General features: G+C 39.4%; 1 protein-coding gene across 1 annotated transcript; it reads right to left on the minus strand.

Moving 5' to 3' along the window:
• Positions 1-964: 964 nt before the first annotated feature.
• gpr35.2 (G protein-coupled receptor 35, tandem duplicate 2) lies at positions 965-7,976 on the minus strand. The gene is made up of 2 exons (XM_084417902.1): positions 7,747-7,976; positions 965-2,273 (listed from the first exon to the last, which is right to left on the minus strand). Exon 2 carries the CDS (start codon positions 2,264-2,266, stop codon positions 1,328-1,330), a length of 939 nt encoding a protein of 312 aa, XP_084274028.1. The 5' UTR covers positions 2,267-2,273; positions 7,747-7,976; the 3' UTR covers positions 965-1,327.
• Positions 7,977-22,285: the final 14,309 nt, after the last annotated feature.

Here is a 22,285-nt window from a genome sequence, read left to right on the forward strand (position 1 = left end):
TCTTTTTAATGAAGTTTATATGCAAAAAGAAATTGGGAGATTTACAGCGTTTACACTAAACAATTTTCATTTTATGTCCATTTATACTTGATATTTAAACGTTATGTATAAGCTTAAAGTTTAATATAAAATGTGTATTATGAAATTAAACTAGTGTTAATATGCTTTAATTTAACAAATGTTTGCTAAAAATTAGTGTTTGATGAAACTGGCTGATCCTGAAAGTATCAAGATTATTAAAAAATGTAATAAAAATAATAATACATTTGATTTATAATGCGCTTTTCTAAAACCCAAAGCACTACAGACAGTAAAAGCAAATAAAATACATAAGTACAAGAATAATACAAAAATAATCAGAGTACAACACAGTAAAATACTAATCATGACAGTCTAAGCCATTTTTAAAAAGATGAGTTTTTATCAACTTCTGGAAACTGGCTAATGTGGGAGGATCTCTAACAATAAGAGGAAATGCATTCCATAACCTGGGTTCAGCAACAGAGACATCTCTCTCTCATAGATTTTATTCTACAGGGAATCAGTAGACCTAAGGGAATGGGAAGGCGTGTACAGGCTGATTCACAGATGTAAGAAAGGGGCTATTTCGTGCATAGCTTTGTATGTTAGTGTGAGGGGGAAAAAAAGAGGAAAAAAAAACCTGTTTAATGCATTACAAATATTTAACGCAATTAACAAATATAAAAAAAATACTGTATGTTGTTTACTAGGCTACATTACTTTGGAGATTCAATGTGAAAGAAACCTATTAAAATATAAAAAAAATTAGGGCTAGGTAACGATTAACTGCATCCAAAATAAAAGTTTGTGTTTACATATAATTATGTTGTATATAAATACACACATGCATGTATATATTTAAGAACAACATACACTATCAAAAGACAACTGAAAACTGAGAGCACTTAACCTCATAAAATAATATTTCTTTCCTTTTCCTTTAATCCTCCCTTATCGGGCTTATGCTAGCCTACTCTGAACAATGCCTGAACTTCGTATTTTGAGCACTTCTTGCGTTGTTTTTGTTTTGTTTTGTTTTCACGATGACTCGCTTAATTTAGTCTTAAATTGTAAGTCACTTTGGACAAAAGCGTCTGTTAAATAACTAAATGTAAATGTAGGCCTACACTACACATATATTATGTAAACACAAACATTTATTTTGGATGCGATTAATCGTTGCCTAGCACTAAAATAAATTAAAACTGTAATGTTAGGTGCGATTAATTACAGTAAAAATGCGATTAACCAATACATTTTTAATCAATTGACAGCATTATCAAAATGTGTTTGAATTAGTGCTAAGTTATCGCGAAACCTTGTTATAATCACATTCATGTTCTTCATTCCTAGTTTTATTCGCGCAGCACAAAAACCACGATGTTTTGGTGGCAAAGTAATAACTGAAGCAGTCCAAAGCGCAGTTCATACTGGAGACGGACATCGCGAAGTGAACGAAATTATGCGCGAAAAACTGCACGTCACAACTGTAATCATGAGCCTGCGCGATGTATTTAAAGAAAAACCCTAAGTGAACAGGGAAAAAACACACGACGAACACAATCAAGTTCGCCGTGATGATGAACACGCACTGGAGTTTCTCGGCGCGGGATCCGATTTCCAACTGTTTCCTCAACGTGTAAATGACTCTAACGGAGCAAAACAACATGATGAGGAACGGCACGAGGAACCCGACGATGTCCAGCACGAGAATGAACGATAGCGGTAATTCCTCTTCTTTATTCTTCTGAAAGCATTTGATCGTTTTGTTATTCTTCGGATCGTCGACGTAATGAAATGCCGCGCTAAACGAGCACGTGACCAACCAAATGAGCGCGCAAACCACCAGAGCGTTCCTACAGGATAAAATATGCCTGGACTTCATGGGATACTTGATGGCCACGTAGCGCACCACACTTATCGCGGTGACGGTGAAGATGCTCACGTACATGTTGATGTAATAAACCGACACAAGTACATAACACAGCTCTTTATTGCTGTGGTCCCAGAATTCCCTGTTTTCATAGGACGCGATGCGGATGGGAAGGAGCACCAACACGACGCAGTCTGCGATGGCCATGTTGGTGATATAGATGTTCATGTAGGTCCAGTCCGCTCTGGGACGCCGGCAGAACATCACTAGGACGTATATGTTTCCCAGGACCCCGAGGATGAAGGTGGGAATCAGTAAGACTAGCTGAAGACTCTGGATGCCAGCGCTGATGTCTAGGGTGCAGTTCGACATCTTCAACCTGTGGAAAATTTAAATACACACTTTATTATTGCACTATATTATTGACAGGAACATATATGTCGGCCCACATCTGGTACATATGGATTCCACGCGTGCCGGATCTGCCGACACTATATTGCAGTCTGGGTTTGCATTGCTTTGAGCCAATGCAGTTTATGGTGTTTATGGTATTTTTAGGATTTTTTTCTTTTGGGTTCTTTTTTTTTAACCCAAGCGTTGGGTTACACATATTGGGTCACTATGTTGGGTTGTTTTCCAAAAATGTTTTCCAAACATTTTTTAAATCGTTGGGTAATTTCTAGTAATAACCCGGCTGTTGGGTTAACTGTTGGGCTGTTGGGTTACATATGTTGTATGTACACAATTATGTAGGCTATATTTACATTAAATTCTAGACTCTAGACTCTAGACATTAAAAATTCTTTGCTCCCTCATTCATGACACCTAACGTCTCTTGCTTCAGCAACAGACATTTAAATAGAGCATAATGGCTCTTACACACCCCATAATTGGGTTACTCGTTGGCTTATTTTTAACCCAACATTATTTAGTGAGTAGCTTTTTATCATAAGAGCCCTGCCACCAAAATTAATAAGAATGCTTAAAAAACCCAAGATACAGTGCAAAAAAAAAAAGTATCTGTATAAGTTCTTGTTTTTAATATTTATTAGCTATATATCACACAAGCAACAGTGCTGTTTTCCAGAATATCAGCAATGTAAAAAATTATCATGATTTTAACGGTAAAAGACTGTTAACTGGTCAACAGAAAGTTTCTGTACTATATACACATATTTTTTACGGTAAATTTCTGGCAACCACAGCTGCCAGTTTTTACTGTAAATTTTACAGATTTATTTTTACAGTGCACGTTTGCAAATGTGATATTGATTTTAAACAGCAGTTCAATAAACTAAGTTAATAGGTGGCTTACATCTTAGACACAATATTGTCTGTTTTTCTTCTACTTCGCCAACGTAAATAATTCCAAGCATTAGAGCCATTGCATCTCCGAGCAACACGGTTTCAGTTTAGTTCGTTTTTGAACGAATCATTCTAATGAATGACATGACCACACACTCACTTCTGCTTTGTCCCTGAATGAATCAGACGCATCGAACGAATCGTTAGAGTGAATGATTCAATGACTCACACCTTAAGAGGATCATTTGCCGCCACCTACTGGTGGTTTTAGTATTTCATTTTAGCTGAGGGACGAAGATTGAATGATGTTTGTGGTTTGGTTTCGGTTGTGATTATTATATTTACAATGTTATCTCATATTTCACTCTTAATTGTCTATTTATGAACGCATTCTATCTCTTTAGCTAACCCTAGTGAAAAAAGTCAACTTTATTGTATTTGAAAATATATTCCCTTTTTCAATAGTACATTGCAAATATACTAACCTACACTCACCTAAAGGATTATTAGGAACACCTGTTCAATTTCTCATTAATGCAATTATCTAATCAACCAATCACATGGCAGTTGCTTCAATGCATTTAGGGGTGTGGTCCTGGTCAAGACAATCTCCTGAACTCCAAACTGAATGTCAGAATGGGAAAGAAAGGTGATTTAAGCAATTTTGAGCGTGGCATGGTTGTTGGTGCCAGACGGGCCGGTCTGAGTATTTCACAATGTGCTCAGTTACTGGGATTTTCACGCACAATCATTTCTAGGGTTTACAAAGAATGGTGTGAAAAGGGAAAAACATCCAGTATGCGGCAGTCCTGTGGGCGAAAATGCCTTGTTGATGCTAGAGGTCAGAGGAGAATGGGCTGACTGATTCAAGCTGATAGAAGAGCAACTTTGACTGAAATAACCACTCGTTACAACCGAGGTATGCAGCAAAGCATTTGTGAAGCCACAACACGCACAACCTTGAGGCGGATGGGCTACAACAGCAGAAGACCCCACCGGGTACCACTCATCTCCACTACAAATAGGAAAAAGAGGCTACAATTTGCACGAGCTCACCAAAATTGGACAGTTGAAGACTGGAAAAATGTTGCCTGGTCTGATGAGTCTCGATTTCTGTTGAGACATTCAGATGGTAGAGTCAGAATTTGGCGTAAACAGAATGAGAACATGGATCCATCATGCCTTGTTACCACTGTGCAGGCTGGTGGTGGTGGTGTAATGGTGTGGGGGATGTTTTCTTGGCACACTTTAGGCCCCTTAGTGCCAATTGGGCATCGTTTAAATGCCATGGCCTACCTGAGCATTGTTTCTGACCATGTCCATCCCTTTATGACCACCATGTACTAGGGGTGTAACGATACACAAAACTGACGGTTCGGTACGTCCCACGGTTTTGACGTCTCGGTTCGGTTCGGTTCATTTAGGTGGAGTGGGGGGTTTAGAAAGCTAAAATTGCTTTTTTTTGTTAAACAGTGCTTTAATTAACAAATTGTGTCCTTGTCTTTAAATTAATTCAATTACAAGTAAATGTTTCTCAAGGATAAAAAAAATGATCTGCTAATGCTGTAAACTATATAGGAGCCCATACTTTACATTACTATAACATTAAAGCTTAACAACAGAGCCTAGACTTTTAGCCTAAATTCAGTTGCTATTTATTTTTAGATATAATAATAATCAACACTCAAGTAACAAATTGTATGAAAACATGTAAACTGCACATAAGGCAGTTTTTACATTAACATTTTTACTCTAATTTATTATTGAAATACTGTATAATCATTTACACAGTTGCTGTCATTTTCATGACAGATATTTTAAACATACATTAAATAATCAAGATGTCATTAACAGGTTAAGTAAAATATAATATATAGGCTAATATAGTGCATTTATTTAGAGAAAGAGTTAATTTCCTTAGCAAACCAACAAGCTGGACACTGAATGACTTGCCTGAGGTAAATAAAGCTATGTGAAAAACTAAGCGTTTTATTGACATATTTCCGCTGTTGAAACACTGACTGAGCGATTACACGAGTTATGATGCCTTTCAGTAAGTATACTGTATCTTTCAACATACCTTCAGGTGTCCATTCATGTTTATTCTGTAACTGAGGAAGAGAATCGCGTTTACTCGCGCTCCGCGCTGCCGCTTTAAATGAGGAGCCTAGTACAGTGATCAGTCACGCCACATCAAAGAGCGCCAAAATGACATTTAATGTTTGAATTTCGTGATCAAATAGACAGAATTTGAAAGATTACACCTTGCTTATTATCGAATGTAACAAAACACTGAGCTTATTGCGATTAAATGTGGTTAATGGTGGTTAGGCAACGCTGTATTCGTTGTGTACACATAAGACATGAGGTCCAATGAGCCGGGACAGCAGGGGGCGGGGCGGGCGTGTTCGGTACGCCATGAGAGTATCGCGATTCGTATCGTGGGTGGTGTATCGCGGTTTTTCGGTTCGGTTCGAATATCGTTACACCCCTACCATGTACCCATCCTCTGATGGCTACTTCCAGCAGGATAATGCACCATGTCACAAAGCTCGAATCATTTCAAATTGGTTTCTTGAACATGACAATGAGTTCACTATACTAAAATGGCCCCCACAGTCACCAGATCTCAACCCAATAGAGCATCTTTGGGATGTGGTGGAACGGGAGCTTCGTGCCCTGGATGTGCATCCCACAAATCTCCATCAACTGCAAGATGCTATCCTATCAATATGGGCCAACATTTCTAAAGAATGCTTTCAGCACCTTGTTGAATCAATGCCACGTAGAATTAAGGCAGTTCTGAAGGCGAAAGGGGGTCAAACACAGTATTAGTATGGTGTTCCTAATAATCCTTTAGGTGAGTGTATTTTCACAATACAACTTTTAACACACTTTAAAATAATTGTACTTTTATATTTTAGAAAAATATATTTGAAGTCAAAATTCTGTTTAATTTTTAAAAGTGTATTTATTTGCACTTTATTAAAAATATATTTTAGGTATAGCCTATTTTAACTGGAAATGATCATTGTAACACTGCATTGAAAGTGTACTTTCAAAATACATTATAGTATTCAATAGTCCAGTCACCTTCATTTATATAGCGCTTTTACCAATACAGATTGATTCAAAGCAGCTTTACAGTGATAATAGGAAATTAAATTAACAGAGATGATTTTGGCTTTACAGCAGCTCTAGAATAAAGTTATTGTCCAGCTAAAGATCATTAGTTATTAACTTAGAGGCCGCTAACACGACACCATTCTAACAGAAAACCCTTAATGCGCTTCGACCCGTGCACATGCGTTTTACGTGTTTAGTCTATACAGGTATGCGCGTTTGAATATATATGTGCGCAGGCGTGTAGTCTTTCTTTACAAATTGACCTCAACAAATTACTTGTCTGGCCTTCAAAATTCATAATACATAATTTTTTTGTCGCCTCCACATATCCATGTGAACTGGAATCATTCTGACAACGTTTTATCTTGTACAGAGGTATTTTGTACATATGAGTATTATTTGTTTAATAATGTGCATTTGTTTTTGAAGACAAAGTGTGCAAAACTTGCGGTTTATGCTTGTATGTTTCGAAGACACTCGTAATGAATTTGTAATGTACTCGTAACACAAATAAAGTACACTTTAATATCTCTAATCAAGCATGTAATTAGTCCCTACAGGTGAACTTTTGTTGGAACAACTTCAAGTATATACTTGAAGTTGTTCCAATTTAGTACAGAAAAGTACACTAAATACACTTAAAGTTATGCTTTACTACACTTTAATTACAACTAAAATATACTTAGTACAAAATTTGCTGTTTCAAAATAGCACACTTCAAGTTAACTAATCATTAACACACTTGAAGTATACTAAATTAGTCTGGCTGCAAGTATACTTAGCGTTTTTTTTTTTTTTTTTTTACCAGGGAAGCAGCATTTCATACAATGTTTTTAAAAAGCAAAGAACTATTTTTGAAAAGCAAAACTTAGTTAAATGTTTTTATCACACATTAAGTGCATCAAATGTAATGCGTTAGGCCTGTACACAAATAAATACACTGAGATGGAGCTATAGATCACATAGGCTACCTTTTGAGCAAATCTGCATTATTTCATACTTGTTTTGAGTCTCTTCTCAGCAAACATGTTGCTATATGTAGCCTGTAGTTTCTTTTCCGCAGCCAAAGTGTCGAATTACAACAGAAACCGGTCTTGGTTGTACAATGTTCGATTCTTTCTATATTAGTTATTAAAGTCTGCCAAGCAATCATATTTGTTAAAATTATTCATATGTCACAGGTGGAGTTAAAATGTGTGAGAGAGAGTTCAAGTTCAATATGCTATTTGTATTCTAAATGTGTCGCATGCACTCACGCAATATAAAGTGTATGTAGACGTAGTGCAATACACATTATTACAATTGCAATAGCTCTATATGTCATATAACATGAGCATTAAGTGTCAATAATAAAAAAAAAAATACATTCAAAGAAGTCAAACCAACACACACAAAACACACACACACAAAAACACACTTACCTTTGCACATGCTCACCTAAAGAGAGAAAACAATGAGATCTGTTTCTCTACCAGTGGGGAAAACTCAAGTTTCCTTCCAAACAAAAGTAGAAGCTTTTATTTTATATATGTAATGTATTATGCACAACCGTGTAAATACATTAAGACGGAGCTATAGATCACAAACGGTCTTTGTTGGTTCTGTAGGGCAGCTTTCGACTTTCCGGTTTTATCTGTTTCTGTCATCGTCTACTCTAGGCACATTAACGAATCTGATTGTTCGTTCAAATGAACCGATTCGTTTGAGCGCATATCGTGGGAACGTCGACGAGGCATTTTAGGTGTTTGTTTTTTTAAGTTAAATGCTGCCGTTCTCATCGAACCAGTTAAATTAGGCTGTTAAGTTTTGTTGACTTAAGTTAGACAATAATAATAATAATAATAATAATAAAGGAATTAACTAAGTAAAGGATTAAAAGGTATTTCAGAGAATAAATAGCCTAAAAATAATAATAAGTTCTAGGTCTATGTGTATATTAGGCCTATACAAATTTAAGATAGCCTATTTTAAAATGTGCACATATCCAGTCTTATTCGTAGACTATGTCTAATATGCAAACGTTTTTTGTTTCATCACGTTTATTTATGAATTACATGACTAGACTATTAGGCTACTGTTGGTTGCTGAACATTTCTATCATAAACAATTGTCTAATACTTGCATCTTTCCATGATCTCGAGTTGCTTTGTGACAGTGAGAAAGTAAGCCCCGCCTTCTTTGATTTGATTGGCCATCTCGATCAGCCGAATGAGCCGATATATAATCAGCCTAAAACTATAACTTAAACAAATTGTCATTCTAATCACAAACAGTTTTACTTATTCTACACTAAAATGATAAGATATAAGACAAATAAAATGAGAAAAGAAATTAATTCTATAATTTTTTTATTCTCAGGAAAAAAATATATATATTTCAGCGAGTCAGTTTAAAATGATTATCTTCTCTCATCACTCAACATGTTCCGCGAATTTCACGAGAATATATTGCTGTTATTATATTTTTTTACATATTTTCACCTCGAAAGTAAATATGCATATAATGCAGGTATTTTCATACATTTTTAATTGTTATTTTGTAAATAAATTAATAAATGCAATCAAACTTTGATAAATCAATGTTTAACCTCATTTAAGTAAGAAGATGTCACCTCATTAATCTGCATTTTGGCGGTAACAGCGGAACAGGTGTCTGTTCAAAAACCAGAGGGGAAGTAATTTTTCATCCTTTATTTGCTTAATAAAAGCCTACTTTATCATGTTTAGTGCATTTTCAACGCGATTAAGTTTAGCATAGCCAAACAGACTCGTGTAGTCATGGTAAAATCACTTTATATCATCATTTATATAATCATTTATACACTTTATATAATCACGAATATTATTAGGAGTTGCTCGGCATGTGAATGTTTAGGTTTATTTATTAAATTAATTAACTAATTAATTCAGAAGAAAGAAAAAAAAAGAGAGAGAGAGAGAGAGGGGTCATTACATCACATAAAAATGCTCACATGAAGAGGCAGAGCAAATCCTAACAGTCCTTATAGCTTTCTTATTAGTACATCCTGAAATCACATTTAAATAATTTTCCATTTCTATTAAGAAGACAGAGAAGACGTTCAAATTTTCATAGGAAAAAAATGTACTTGATAACAAAGCATATTTTCATTTGTGGGACAGGTGGTCTACATGTTGCGCAACTCACCCGCCATCTCCTCATATGGAGTCAGAAGCATCTGAGGTTGCTTCAGGCCATTCACATCCCAGCAGTGGCGATTTGTTTAAGACTGCAAGGGAAGCTCGGCTTCCCCTATAATGTCAAAAAATGAATGGTCAAATATGTACTATTGTATTAACCTGACCGAGGCGACCCCTGGCACAGATGCGCTTCCAGTCTCTCTCTTGAATCCAACACGGAAGTGACTTAAACTTCATCTTCTGGCCGCTAGAGACAGGCTGCAAAAGAGAGCCAATCCCATAGACCCCCATGTTAAAATGCCCAACTTTACAGCAGAAAAAAATATGTTTACAGCCTGGTGCAAAAAGTGGTTTTGGTCTATATGGCTAATTTAGCCTTTTGTGAAAACTATGAGGGGGGTGAATTTTTTTATAACTCGTTAGTTTAAATTATATTAAGCCTTAAAGTTCTGCATAATTAAGGGTGTGGCCACTTGAGTGACAGGTGGATTGCCGCTGATGTCTGCTGTCCGCTTGGGGACACCCAAATTTCAACAGAAATTATAGGTTTGACGTACCGACGGGACGCAGAGGCAGTGGCGGAACTAGAGTTTTATACATATTATCTATGTTTAGCAGACATGTACTTGAAAAATGTAAACAATTTTAGTGCCCATCAATATACAATCTTATCCTAGGAAGATTTAATACAACATAATTCTGCGGTTCTGATGAGAACTGGCAAAATGTTTCACGAACTCATCCATGTTGAGGGAGCGTGCTCTCCTCGACTCAACACTGAGAATTCCGATGTGACTTAACCTGTCATCAGCCATTGTTGTCCTAAGGTGGGTTTTAATCCGTTTTAAAGCTGAGAAGCTTCTCTCACAAGAAGCAGTGCTGACTGGTGTAACAACAGAAATCTTACAAAGTCGAAATAGCTCATGAAAGACCTCTTTATAAGGTTCTAGAAACACAACAAAGTCGAGGAGAGTCGACGGTCTGTCACTTCCACTTTTCTCTCTCCTATCAAGAAGCCGCTTGGTTTGATGAACCTCATGTTTGAGGTCCTCTAAATCTGACTGGTATATCTGAGCAAAGGCAAACAGAGGCTCCTCATTCAAGAATGTTGTACTCTTTGGGTTGAGAGACTGGACCCCTTGCATTATCTCACAATTCTTCTTTGAAAAACGCCTCTGCAGTTCAGCTGTGAGACTGTCAAGTACCTGATCAAATATAGCACTTTGGAAGCTCTCGCCATCCCTTTGGTCACTATTTTTATGTCATCATCAATGAGTCACAAAATCTTAAGCTTGTTTTAGGTTGTCTTTTACACACTGTTTGTACAGTTATTGTGCAGTGCTCTACAATCTCTCTACAGTCAGAAAGACATTTAGCATCACCCAGCACTTTACAGAAGGTAACCAAAAGCCCAATGAAGAATTCCCCTCGCCTCCACTGATCTATCACCACTCTTTTCATCTGCTATTTCCTGTAGCACTTTCAGAACTGCTGGAAGCCTTTCCCTCAGATTACGGCATGCCATGTATCTGCATGCCCACCTTACATCTGTAAGTCTCTGTAATTCCCTGGGCTGCTGCTGTGGATACAGCTCTTTCTGAACTGCATGAAAGTTATAAACCTTCTGCAGGAGAGCAAAAAAGTTAACTGCCTCAGGCACAGATTTAACAGAATCGACAAGAACCAAGTTTAAACAATGTGCATTACAGTGCACATAAAATGCGAATCTTGCGCTGTTTTTAATTCGCGTAGACACACCAGAATGTTTTCCGCTCATCACGGCTGCACCGCCATAGCCTCGCCCCACAAGATTATTTCTGTAGTCCAGGCCATGTTTTTCAAGGCAATCAATGATCACTTTTCTAAGGCCTGCCGCATCTAAGCTTTCAGCTGACTGAAAGTGTTAAAAACTTTCGTGGATGGCCCCGTTGTAATAGTACCTCACAACTAAAGAGATCTGTTCTTTTTTCTTTAAATCTTTGGTTTCATCTACAATTACACTAAAAACTTTCACTTTCTTTTACTTCACTGATTATTTCACTTTGTACCATCTCAGCTAACCCCTCAAGAACTTCGTTCTGGATTTGGTGGCTTGTGTACTTAGCGTTGCCAAATGCATTAAGCCTTTTCTTAATGAGAGGGTCATGCTTTGCTATTTCATCCAAGATTGTCCAAAAATTGCCTTTGTTGTCAGAGTCATAAGACTCACGATGACCTCTCTGTGCTATATTTTGAGTCGCGGTTAATAGTAGCACATCGGCAATTGTTTTAATGTAGGTACGGTTTTCCTCCACTTTCTTTTTCCTGTCCTCATTTATGAGATCTAACATCGATGAGTTGCTGTTAACAGCCCTTTTATGCTGATTCCAGGCATACATGGCATTTATATGATGCTCTGTCTTTGAATGGAGCTTAAACCCAGAATCTTCAAACAGCGCTTTTTTCCAGTTACAAAATCCTGACTGGGAAGTGAAGGCAGATTCAGGTGTATTGGGCAGAGACAAATGCCTACAGGCAAACCAGTAAGCTGAATCTTGATCCACAGAATATTCAAGCCATGAATTGTCCTTATACCAGGAGCTGTTGAAAGCCCTTTTCCTAGTACCACGCTGAGTTCTGGGAAATGTTTTCAAACATGGCTGTACTGGACCCTCTTCTCTGGATCTAGAGATGTCTAAAATGCAAAATAAATAATATAATAATAATAATATAATGTTAAATAATGTGCCAAATCTCTATGGAAATGTATAATTAAGGGATCTACAAGATTAGATACTAACAGCTGCTAACTAAACTGTGTAGTTTTAAGTAAAGGTCTGGCTTACCACTGGGTCCTTTTGGAACAGCAAATCTGGTGCTAGAAGCAGTTGGGAGGGGCTCCATGACATCTCCTGGCAGCTCTGGTTCACTGTCTTGCTCAGAACCAGAGGTATCTGTGTCCTCCCTTGATGCATCTATTTATAACACAAGAACCATTAGTGTATAATCACAATATAAATGCCACAGCCATCAACAACAAGAAGAACACACATGAACCAGCATTTTAAAGGCCCACATCTGTATGACCTTCTTCTGCAGAACACAAAAGAAGATATTTTAAAGCATGTTGGTAACCACAGTTTTGGTTCCCATTAACATCCATTGTAGAAAGAAAAAAACAAACAATGGAAGTCAACAGGACCCCAAAACTATTTATATGCTTTAAAATATTTTTTTGTTGTTGTTGTGTGTGTTCATTTTTGGGTGAACTATCCTTTTAATCTGACAAAATCATCTCAACTTAAATTCCTGAATTCGGTATGTGATTAACTGCCTGTGTCTAGATGCTCTGACCTGTTGCTGGTCCTGAAGTCTGACCACACTGACTCTGACTAGCCTCAGGTAGGGAGCTGCTCTGGGTTCCAGTGGTGATGCAAGGGCTGGGGTCTGTTTGCACCCGATCTGCCTGTTTTTGCTTCTTTAAAAAGAACTCTGATATCCCTCCCTTTCTTTTCATGTTTAATTGACCCTGTTCAAAATATGACAAACTGAAAATATGATTCCAATCATATTCATATTCTATTCATCATCCAATTACCAACATTTTTATCTTAACTCTCTCGCCAGCAAAAAAAAAAAAAAAAAAAAAGCGTTAGCGTTTTTGGTCATTTTCACAATATCTGAACATGTCAAAAGAAAGAACAGACCCTGTGCTTTTAAAAAAAAAAAAAAAATCTGTTTTATTCTAGCTTCGTGCATCAACACTTGAATGTTGGTAAGTTTCATAAAAAGCAACATGAGCAAAAAGCTGAGAAAATCGCATTTTTATCAAAGACTACATCAGATTCAGAATGATGATCAAAGCACAGTCGATCTTCTTAGCTTCACAGTCCTATAGTGATTGCATTATGATATCGCTTGTTTCTGCTCTTCTTTGCCTGCGTTTATACTGTAACGTACACACGGCATGGTACTGTACGCGTAATGTATTAGGAGCAAACAACCCTGATGCTAAAACTTAAAAACTTACTTTAAATATGATGTTTCTTCGGTGAAGTTGAAATATCTTGACTTGCAACCATCTCTCGTCCTCTGCTCGTCTGTTTGAAAAATGCGCGCGCGCTGCCGGCGAACGTAATTTTTTTTAAATCAGCATCAACAACTGCCAGTAGCAAATAAAATTTTGGGGTGGCACCCGGGGTGGCCAATCGCATGTCAGGGGTGTCCAGTGCCACCCCGGACCCCCCTCTGGCTCCGCCACTGCGCAGAGGACTTAGGGGATCTAACCCAAGCGGTGGTAGACACCATCACTTTGGGCGAGAGCCCCCTCTACGTGGCGCGCCTACTCCGTTGAGTGGTGTTCTTCCCACCGAGAAGCCCCCCGGAAATGCCCGATCAGAGTTGTGCTTTCCTTCCTGCAAGATGGTTTGGAGCGAAGGCTGTTTCCCTCCACCTTGAAAGTGTATGTTGGCCGCGATTGCCGCACATTAAGATGCAGTTCAAGGTAAGTCGTTAGGAAAGCACGACCTGATCATCAGGTTCCTGAGGGGGGTGAGAAGGTAAAATCCTCCTCTCCAACTCTCTATACCCTTTTGGGACTTGTCTCTGGTACTTACGGCATCCCCCTTGAACCTCTGCAGTCAGTGGATTTACAAATTCTGTCTATGAAAACTGTTCTCCTGGTTGCATTGGCTTCCATCAAGAGGGTAGGGCACCTGCAAGCATTTTCGGTCTATGAACTGTGCCTAGAATTTGGGCCGGCTAACTCTCACATTGTCTCTCACGTTGTCCTGAGACTGTAATGCCTGGATACATGCCGAAGGTTCCTACCACTCCTTTCAGGGACTAGGTAGTGAACCTGCTAACGCTGCCCTTGGAGGAGGCAGACCTATCCCTGGCTTTTCTCTGTCCCGTCCACACTTTACGCCTATACGTGGGCCGAACACAGAGCTTCAGGACCTCAGACCAGCTCTTTGTCTGTTACGGAGGCCAGCGGAAGGGAAAGGCTGTCCCCAAGCTGCGGTTAGCCCACTGGATGCTATTGTCTTGGCGTATCAAACCCAAGGCGTGCCTTGCCCGTTCGGGTTGAGGGCTCACTCAACTAGAAGTGTTGATTGCTCCTGGGCGCTGGCTCTAGGCACCTCGCTGAGAGATATTTGTAGAGCTGTGGGCTTGGCGACACCCATCCTGAGCTTCCCACTCGTATTTATGACATTGTGGTGGCGTTAATGTGTGTTCAACACGTAAATACGATCTATACGAGATAACTTGAACGCACCAAAATGTCCTATTAGACAGGACTGTTAGACAGATCGTAAACTAATGAACACGGAGAACGAGAATCCTGGAATGTTTTCCTCATAAACCTGAATCTCTTTTCGCCTGAAGTAAGAAAGACATTAATATCTTGGATGACTATAGGGGTGAGTAAATTATCAGGAAATATACCTTCTGAAGTGAACTTATCCTTTAATATAACTCATTTTGTCATGTAATGAGACTTTTTTTTTATCACAAAAAGAGTCAGAGCTGCGTATGCCAAACAAGACCGCTTTAGTGAGAATTTTTCTGCCTTTTAAGGACAGATCCCTTTGTAACCAGCAACTGCATTTTTGTGTGTGTTTTGGTAAAAATAGGTTTGAAGTTTGCTGAACACACATATTCATCTTGTATTATATTCAATTTGTATACCAAGATACTGTATGTTACCCTATTTTTAACTGCAATATCCTCAATTAAAGTAAGAGAGCAATTTTTACTTGGTAGCAATTCACATTTATTAAAATTGGATTGAATCCAGAGGCTTTAGAAAAGGACTGAAGAATACCCAAAGCCACTGGAAGATTTGGGGATTTTGACGCAATTTTTTCTCTATATAGTGGTGTTGATATGGCAACTAGTAAATACACTTAAACCATGTGTGTTACAACTAGCCCCGCGTTAGGTGGTGCCCTGCTGACCGCTATATCATGCCGGCATACGGAGGGAGGAGATGAAGCTGGTCATAGATTCATAGAGATCTTGATACATAGAATCGTTTAGTGAAGCAGTCATAACTGTGTTTTATCGTGAATAAAACACAGCTATTGACCAATCAGAATCAAGGACTGGAACTGACTGTTTTACAGAATACAATTTATTTTACCTGGATGAATTTGTCAGTCTTTTATCGAGCTTCAGGACCTCAGACCAGCTCTTTGTCTGTTACGGAGGCCAGCAGAAGGGAAAGGCTGTCCCCAAGCAGAGGTTAGCCCACTTGATGCTATTGTCTTGGCGTATCAAACCCAAGGCGTGCCTTGCCCGTTCGGGTTGAGGGCTCACTCAACTAGAAGTGTTGATTGCTCCTGGGCACTGGCTCAAGGCACCTCGCTGACAGATATATGTAGAGCTGCGGGCTTGGTGACACCCAACACGTTTGCTAGATTTTATAGCCTTCGCGTAGAGCCGGTGTTCTCCCGTATACTCGCCCCAAGTTGCCAGTAGCGCTAGGAACATGCGCTTATTTGCTCCAGTAGAGTTCCCCGTTAGCCGAACTCTGCTGAGTTCCTCCGTACCCTTCGGCAGTCAGTGGCGGAGCGTTTTACGCCAGGCCTAACACTTGTATGCATTGGTGGAACCTGTGCTAAGCTGGGTGTCCATATGTTGTGATCCCTACGGCGATCCCATATGTGTATTCTTCACCGGTACGGCTCCCCTCTCGGCGAGCCCTTGTCTTTCCCTTGACAGAGTCCGCTCTGCCATCTATGCAGTTCATAGACAGTTCATATGTTGCACTGCCCTACTTGGCCAGTCCATATGTGTAACCTCCACATGATACCTCCCTGCGGGCAATGGAAAGGGCACGCTTTCCCAGTGTTATCCAAGAGTCTCACTGAGTGGGTCATGCGGAACAGCAGTGATTGACGTTCTCTGCATAAGCCCTGTCCCATCTTCTGCCCCAACAGGTCCTTAGGGAGTAGGAGGCTTATGCAGGGCACTGGAAGGGCCAGCAACATTAGCAACAGTAATGGGAGCTATTCCCTCTGGTTTATGTACGCTTTTTAAAAACGTCTCGGTTACAAATGTAACCCTCATTCCCTGAAGGAGGGAATGGAGACGTTGGTAATGTTGGTAGATATCCCCAATTCGTCGGTTTAGTTCTGACGTAACGTCCAATCCGCCTACGTCACGCGTGACCTTTCAACGTTGTGACCTTTTAACGTAATGTGTGTCGCATGACAGCTAGTGCAAGACGAGCATTTGTGGTTAAAAAGTAAATAAATGTTTTTTCTGTTCTTTTTTTATAACCGATGGTTTGTCTAGATAAGACCCTTAATCCTCGGCTGGAATCGTGTAGAGACTTTGAAGCTGCATTGAAAATGCAATTTGGACCTTCAGCCCGTTGGTTCCCGTTGAAGTCCACTATAGGGGCTTTCGCACAGGAGGAACCTTTTCATAATTCCTAGAACTATTGGTGGAAGTTCCCGGATTTTGGCGTGTTCACACCGCAGGAACTAGGAATGATTTTTAGCTTTGGAGGAACTAAATTAGCTAGTGTAGAGTCTAATGGCGCGTTCAGGTCCTCCTGGGAAGTTCGTATTTACGAGGTGGGACGTCGAGTTTACGTCGACAGGTGCGTTCAAGTCACTTTCGTCGGAGTAAGATGGCGGTGTACTTTCTCTTAATTAATTACACAAAAATACAGCAAGGTTCTTAAACTCTAGTTCTAGAAAATGAAGAACAAAGATTTGCATAAGGTGTGCTTTGCTTTTTTATGTTTTTAGTTAATTCACTAAAGCCACTGCAAACTTTATCATTACATTACATATTGCATTGTTATTTTATAATACTATTATATTCTGTGCAGGCAATTAGCTTACTGCGCTGTAAATAGAAAAGCCTGACAATATAATTGCTAAATACCTTTAAGTATTGTGGTATTCCGCCATGTTTCTCACTGACACGCCCACAACTCGTAAAGATCGGGAGCTTTGGCCCGCTGGGTCTTTTGTCCGACGCTACTCGGAGCAGACAGAGGTCCGTCTGGTCCAGAGGATGCCCCCCGCTCTCGAGATGAGGGGCTGTTGCACAATAACGATTCTGGGGTGCCTGCTGCAGTTGTGGGCGAGGACGGGATGAAGGCCAGCTGCTCCGCTGGGAGAGACTAAACATATTAAATGTGTGTTGTCTCATACAACACCCGCGGGTTGTGAGTAGGACATACTGCTACTGATAGATCAAAACGTCTGGTTGTGGACACAATGCTGGACGAGTGTGACATTCTATGCCTGCAAGAAACCTTGCTGGAGAAACTAGTTCTGGATAAGTTGAACACTATACACATGAATTTCCATGGGGCTGGAGAGTCCACTACCGACCTCAGTACAAGGCTGGTTCGAGGTAGGATTCCTGGTGGTGTAGCTATACTGTGCAACATCAAATATGACTCAATGGTGAATGTGGTGCCTAAATGTTGACTGGGCCATTGGGCTAGAGTGTAATTTTAATGAAAAGAAATTTACTGTTTTAAATGTTTACACACCATATGAATCATATGAGCATGAGGATGAATTTCTGAACAGGTTAGCTTTTATTCAGTCATTCATAGAGGATAATAGCTCATCTTGGGTGATTTTAATGCTGACATGTCAGATAGCAAATCTTTATTTGCAGCACAACTGTAGCAGTTTTGTAATGAGTCTAAATTAATTCTATTGAGTATAGCTCTGTTGCCTGACACAAGTTTAACCTATATTGGTGAAGCATGGAACACAACATCTTGGGCCCCTTTTACACGTACATGATTATTTTGAAAAACGGAGACATTTCCCTTCGTTTGTGCCCTTCGTTTACACGCAAACGGAGAACTGGCGTCTGAAAAAGATTCTTTCAAAAACTCCGACCAGAGTGGAGATTTTGGAAAACTTCGTTTGCACGTTTGCATGTAAACTGAGTTTTAGGGAGCCGACGTCACAGTATGTGACTATTTTCGGCATTCTGATTGGCTAACGTGAGCTTGAGCTTCTCGTTACACTGCTCTTGACGGCATATACATTTTCTGAAAACTGACAGGTGTGTACGATGTTATTTTTGAAATGTCCGTTTATGAAAATAGCCGGCCACGTGTAAACGTAGCCTTGGTTAGATCATATTGTGACCACAGCTAGCTGATGCTCATCCCTCACTGGTAAATGTGGAGATTTGCTATGAACTTGCCACCTCTTATCACATATCTATTGCTGCTCTGTTAGTCTACGTCTACATTAATCCGGATGCATTTGAAAACGGCGTTTTCGTTTATAAACGCTCTCCGTCCACACTTGCGGTTTCAGGCGTTTTCGGACGTTTCAGTGTGGATGAGAAACTTTTGAAAAACGCCTGAAAACGCTATATTCACCTTTACTGCGCATGTGTAAACCCCCACAAAAGATCACTGATATGATTCAGATGGAAAAATAAATAATGAAGTTATTCGCGCAATTCTTCTGACAGGATCATTTTATTTAGTAAAATATCTCACCGTTCACTGATGCGGTCCAGGTCACACGCAGTCACCATACGTTTGGTCTAAAACTGCTCTCATGTTTTGCCGCAGGACAGCAAATGTGAGTAAATTCTGTCATGTTTGCAGGACTGTGATATGATGAGTAGAGTGTGCAATGTAGAATATTTTTAGCAACAGTGTGAAAGTGAATAGCACATAACAGGCACAATACTGGTATAAACATGAATATCTATTGGTACAATATGCGTCACATGACTACATTTACGTCATCGTTTTTAAATACTACAGGTTTCACAGTCCACACTACAACACGAAAACGGCGTTTTCAAATGTATCCACTTTGGAGTGCGTTTACAAAAAAGCTTCGTTTTCATTAATAAAAACGCCGTCTCAGGCCCCGTTTACACGTACATGGTTATTTTGAAAAACGGAGACATTTCCCTTCGTTTGCGCCCTTCGTTTACACGCAAACGGAGGATTCGCCAATGAAACCGATTCTTTCTAAAAACTCCGGCCAGAGTGGAGATTTTGAAAATCTTCGTTTGCATGTAAACAGAGAAAACCGGAGTTTTAGGCAGCGACGTCACAGAATGTGACTATTTACGGGATTCTGATTGGCTAAGGTGGGCTTGAGCTTCTCGTTACACTGCCACCTACAGGTTTGGCATGCTCTTGACAGCATATACACAGGTTCGTGTGCACGATGTTATTTTTGAAAACGAAGAGGGGTGAAATGTCCGTTTATGAAAATAGCCACCTACGTGTAAACGTAGCCTCAGTGTGGACGGAAGGCCAAAATGGAGAGAAAAATATACGTTTTCAAACGAAAACGTATTAGTGTGGACATGGCCTTAGATGTTGAGAATGTCCCCCTGCTGTCCAGAAATAATAATGCTGCTTCCTCAAGTAAACTGGACTGGTCAAAACTGAGTAAAGAGGTGGTGGCGGAATACTTATTGCGAACAGAAAGTCTTTTAAATAATATTGTTCCGCCTCATGAGGCCCTAATGTGCTCAGATATGAATTGTAAGGATGTGCAACATGTTGAAAAACTCTGTGCCATGTATGATGGTATTGTGAAATGTCTTAATGCTTCCAGTGAACCCTTTTGTAAAATATAGTATATTTTAGTATATTTTAAAATATAGTAAATATAGTACCATATAATGGTACATGCACTTTTACAAGTTGATTGTACTGAAATGTGTGTTGGCAGTGCCTGTACACAACCATCATATAATGATAAAAATCCATCCAGTGTTTTTTTTTTTTTATCTCCTTATACGTTTTCCCCGTCTCAAATCGAGCCGTCTGACTGTGTGACGTCACACGGTCGGACGCCCCTCCCACGATTGTTGATTGACAGCAGCGTTTCAACACCGCCCTCCCTCGTGAGCGAGCTGTCAATCATAGTCCGCCATTGTTGATACGCTGGAGCACTGTCTATGAGCAGAATGGCGTCTCAGTGATTGTGTTCTTCTGTTCTCGGGTGCAATAAGGAACACAGCATCATTTTAATGTTCCTAAATCCGAACCGCTGAAGACGCAGTGGCTGAGTGTGTTTTCGAAGGGAATATTCCCCACGATCAACGTCAATGCTTTCATGTTTGCGCGAATCATTTCACACACCAGACTGCTTTACAAACGAGGGTCAGTATAAAGCTGGTTTTGCTAAGAAGCTGCTCCTGAAAAAAGGATCGGTACCAACTATTCGTGTTCCTGCTGCAGCTCCTCAAGGAACTGAAGTGAGTGTAACGTTTTATTAACCTTTATATTAATCTTTGCAAATCGCTAGCTGCACGCTTCACGATGAATGCGGCTGTTTACACTCAGGGTACATTACGGCATGTTTTCTATGTACAACGTTCTCAATATAATTCATAATTATGGCTCTACTTCACTTGAGCAAAATTATCATAGTTTGTGATAATGAAATGTATGTTTTTTTGTTTTTTTTTTTTTATACGAGGAAACCAAGAACCATCATATCCACTTGGAACATTCAATATTGGAGCTCTCACAATGTCAGATGTGCAGTGATGTTCACATCAGTGATGTTAGCATATTGTTTAGTTTTGATAACTCAAATAATCAACAATCAATAGACAATATAGTGTGTGTGTGTGTGTGTGTGTGTGTGTGTGTCATTTTGTGTCCATTTTCTCAGTGTGGACATTCTTTATCCACTTGTTTTCCCTCTATGTGGAGAAACTGCTGTCCGTAGTCTCTGAAATGGTTTATTCTTTTTTTGGACCATTCTTCTAGAAGAAGCAGTCACTGGTGTTGTTCAAGTCTGTGCCTCTTCATCAGTTCCTTCCATCCTATGGTGGGTCTCAGGGTTTCTAGGTCTTTTAGGCCTGGAGTTCTGGATCTTGCAGGTCTGGATATCTCTATTCTTTTTCTTTTTCTTGAGAAAATCCCCTCGCTCCACTTCCTTCTCGTCCTTCAAACGACCAGATCATCTTTCTCCAGGAGGTTACACATTTCAGACAAACATCTCGATGCTTATATCTGAAACTATAATCAAAAGAAGAGGTTGCCCCCCTTTCCCCCACAAGCATCTTTTCACATTCAAACATCAAAGTCACAGAAGTTTCATCTCAAAACATCAAACATCGGTAATGTTTTTTTAAAAATATTTCTAAACATAATGTCATTAAAACATTTATTAAACATTACAACTACATATCAATGCTAATAAAACATGTTTCATAAATGATAAGAATCACCCCCCTTTTGATAGTAAATCAATGTTACTATCATAAAACTAATTCTAATTTGCATCAGCATTTGCTTGTGACTGAGCTACAGTCATGTTGCTCGTGTAGTGATATCTTTGACAAGGTGTGAATGACTTCTTTATTTCCTTCCAGCAATGCCAACTGAGTTTCTAAATTGCCTATTTTCTTAAGCAAACCACAATAGCCCATCTTTCTTTTGTGTGAAAAGTGACACTGTCTTGCCTTGTGTCCCATCTTTCCACAAGCAAAACAAACAACTTCCTGATCTTCCTTCCTTTTCTCCAAACAGTGCCTTGCAATGTGACCAGCTTTTCCACATGCATAGCAAAGAATAACACCTTCTGAATTTATTCTTGCAAATCTCCTTGGTCTATGATGGAAACCATTAGACAATGTAGAACATTCTCTCTCGCCAAAGGCAGCAACTGGGTGTCTAGATTTGGCAGCTTTCATTTGACTATTTGCATTAGCATTATTGTTGTAAAACTGTGTCATTTTAGCAATAATGTCATTATATTCAGATAGTGGTGTCACTAGCATTGTCACAGCAGACCGGGTGAGTGGCTCACATTTGTTAATCAAGGCAGACTTGAAACTG

Source organism: Rutilus rutilus, assembly GCF_951802725.1.
Source record: "Rutilus rutilus genome assembly, chromosome: 8".
Lineage (NCBI taxonomy): Eukaryota > Metazoa > Chordata > Actinopteri > Cypriniformes > Leuciscidae > Rutilus > Rutilus rutilus.